This window comes from Propithecus coquereli, unplaced genomic scaffold (genome assembly GCF_000956105.1).
Source record: "Propithecus coquereli isolate 6110/MARCELLA unplaced genomic scaffold, Pcoq_1.0 Scaffold196, whole genome shotgun sequence".
In the NCBI taxonomy this organism is placed as follows: Eukaryota; Metazoa; Chordata; class Mammalia; order Primates; family Indriidae; genus Propithecus; species Propithecus coquereli.
In genome coordinates, this window is record NW_012144522.1 from 2,248,272 (window position 1) to 2,250,878 (window position 2,607).

Below are 2,607 nucleotides of genomic sequence, written 5' to 3' on the forward strand. Positions count from 1 at the left end.
AAGGGCTACGTCATAATGGGTAAATGGAAACTTACAAGCTCTTTCGCGGGCTTTTGCAAATGCGCGGGCTCGGTCGGCCATTTTAGATAAGCAGGCCGATCCACATGGCTCGCGGCCATCTTGGATAAGCAGCTGCCGGGCCTCATGGCTCCGGACAGGTTCTCTTCCTTATTAATAAATGTTCTTTGTGGCATTTTTTTTTCTTTGCCAAAGTGGGTATTTTGCCTGCATTAAAAATCTGTTCAGACAGATATTTCTTTTCAATGGTTTGTTGTTTTTTTTTTTAATGACATCTGAGACTTCATCTGCTGCCTCTTAATTGGGGGAAGCTGCTTCTCCCATTATCTTGACTTTTTTTAAGCCAAACCTTTCTAAAATTATCAAAGCATCCTTTCCTGGCATTAAATTTTCCAGCTTTAGATCTTTCACCTTCCATTTGCTTTACATTGTGCTAAAGTGACTTCACTTTTTCTCAAATCATATAGGTATGCCTTTTTTTTTTGAGACAGGGTTTTGCTCTGTTGCCTGGGCTACAGCGCATTGACAACATCATAGCACACTGCAGCCTCAAACTCCTGGACTCAAGCAATCCTCTTGCCTCAGCCTCCCAAGTAGCTGGGACTATTGGCACACACTACCACACCCAGCTGCTTTTCTTTTCTTTTTTTTGTAGACAGGGTCTCATTCTTGCTCAGGCTGGGCTCTTGCCTGGCTGGTATGCTTTTCTTATAGCAATTCTGTACCCACATAAAAGCTGCATTTTCAGTATGAGATAAAAAAGATATTTTACAGAAAGTTCAAGGTTTTAGCATCTGCTGCTGTAGCTGCAGTGATGGTTTCATGAATTTCCTTTTGTTTTTTCACAATGGTCCTTACGCTGGATTCTTTTATCTTGAAATGGTTGGTGGGCAATTGCGGCTGCAGACCTCTATCTGTGGTACATACCAAGCGATTCACCCTTTCTTATGATGCCTCTGCTTCTTGGAAACACTTCCAGCATCAGTAGTGGCACTTTGTATGGGTCCCGTGGTATTATTAAAGGTTTATGGTATTGCACTAAACGCTGTAAAAAATACACACGATCCACTAGAGATCAGTTTTTACTGTAATACCGAATTTACTGGAAAGAGGATCTGCTCATACAGAGGTGATGAGTGCCACGTGGTGTTTTAAGGGTACTTGTAACACTTGAGCTTACTACAATAACAACAGGAGGTGGACACAAAGTTATTATAGTATTGCAGTATGTACTATAGTTAATTTTATGCAATTATGATTTAATACTGCATCTTTACATTTGTTAATGTTTCTCTTAAGTGTAAATGGTGCCCAGTATGGTCTGTAAGTGTTCACATCAGTTTTGATAAAATTTAACTTTCTGTAATAGATTTGGGTATATTTTATGATAGTAATTGTTAAAACAGACTAGTATCTACATATAGTTTATGCATTCATGACATACCTAACTTTTTCTTAATTAGGCTACATGGTTCATCTGTGAGTTTTTTCAAATTGACACAAAATCTCCAAAAATTTTCCAATATATTTTTTTAAAAAATCTGTGTATAAGTGGATCTGCACAGTTCAAACTTGTGTTGTTTAAGGGTCACCTGTAATTAGAACCAAGGCCTAAGCTGAGCCCATAGGGAGGTTGGGCAGCTGGAGGATGGGCATGTTGTTCCCGAGGGGGTGGATCCCAGAGATGCCCCACAGCAACCACTCCACATGGTGACTTCTATGAGGTCTTTTGAGAGTACTAGAATCATAATGCAACCCGTAGAAGAATTACAGGGAAAATTCTAGCCAGCTCCCCACAGCTGCAGTATGGGAAGCTTCACCAGAAGGGGAGCGAGATCTGATAAAAGGGATCAAAAATTCTTGTTGCTCTTCTTGTAGGAGTTTATTGTCCTTTTATGACCCCTCCCCACCCCATGCAGTGGGCAGCAGAAGCCATCTTTCCACAGGGTGAGGTCTTCCCTGGGTATGTGGCTACAGCACAGAAAGGAGTGTGTTGTTTCTAAGCATTAAACAACGTATTTCCGACTTTCAGATTGACTTCTAAAGACTCATGTTACGTGAGGAAGAAGCCCAGAAGAGCAGGAAGAGGAAAGAAAAGGAGTCAGAAATGGCTCTTACTCAGGTAAGGTGATCTTCTCAGCATATCGTTCTGAGTCTCCCTCCTTTCTGAAGTGCCGGCGCTGGAGTTGCTGATCTCTGACTCTGAACCATCCAGCCCAATGTGTCTGCTCATGTTCACCCCTGCCTTCCCTCAGTCCCTGTCATCTCCGTGTAGATTCCGTCTCACTGTGATGCAGTGACATGACCTTGAGAAGAGGTTCCACTGGGCACGGTCCTGGAGAGCGCTTCACACCCAGACGTGGGTTGGAGATGGGGTGTGGCCCTGTGGTGTCAGTGCTGTTGGGAGCAGGGACTGTTTGGGGGCCACGTCTGGATGCACTGTCCGCTCTCTGTAGGCCGGGATTAGAGATACTGCACGTGGAGGTCATGGGTTAACATGCACAAATACCTGCCAAATTCTAGAAAAGGAAACCTGCAAGGGGAGATGTTTTCTGTCTGATTTTATTCTACATTTGAAGCTAAGTAGGT

General features: G+C 43.0%; 1 protein-coding gene across 1 annotated transcript in view; it reads left to right on the forward strand.

Moving 5' to 3' along the window:
- The first annotated feature begins 2,125 nt into the window (after positions 1–2,125).
- Positions 2,126–2,607, forward strand: part of LOC105809516 (zinc finger protein 841-like) — a 56,987-nt gene continuing 56,505 nt past the window's right edge. The window contains exon 1 of the mRNA XM_012643338.1: positions 2,126–2,140. Coding sequence (XP_012498792.1) covers positions 2,126–2,140 — 15 coding nt within the window. The remainder of the gene's footprint in view (positions 2,141–2,607) is intronic.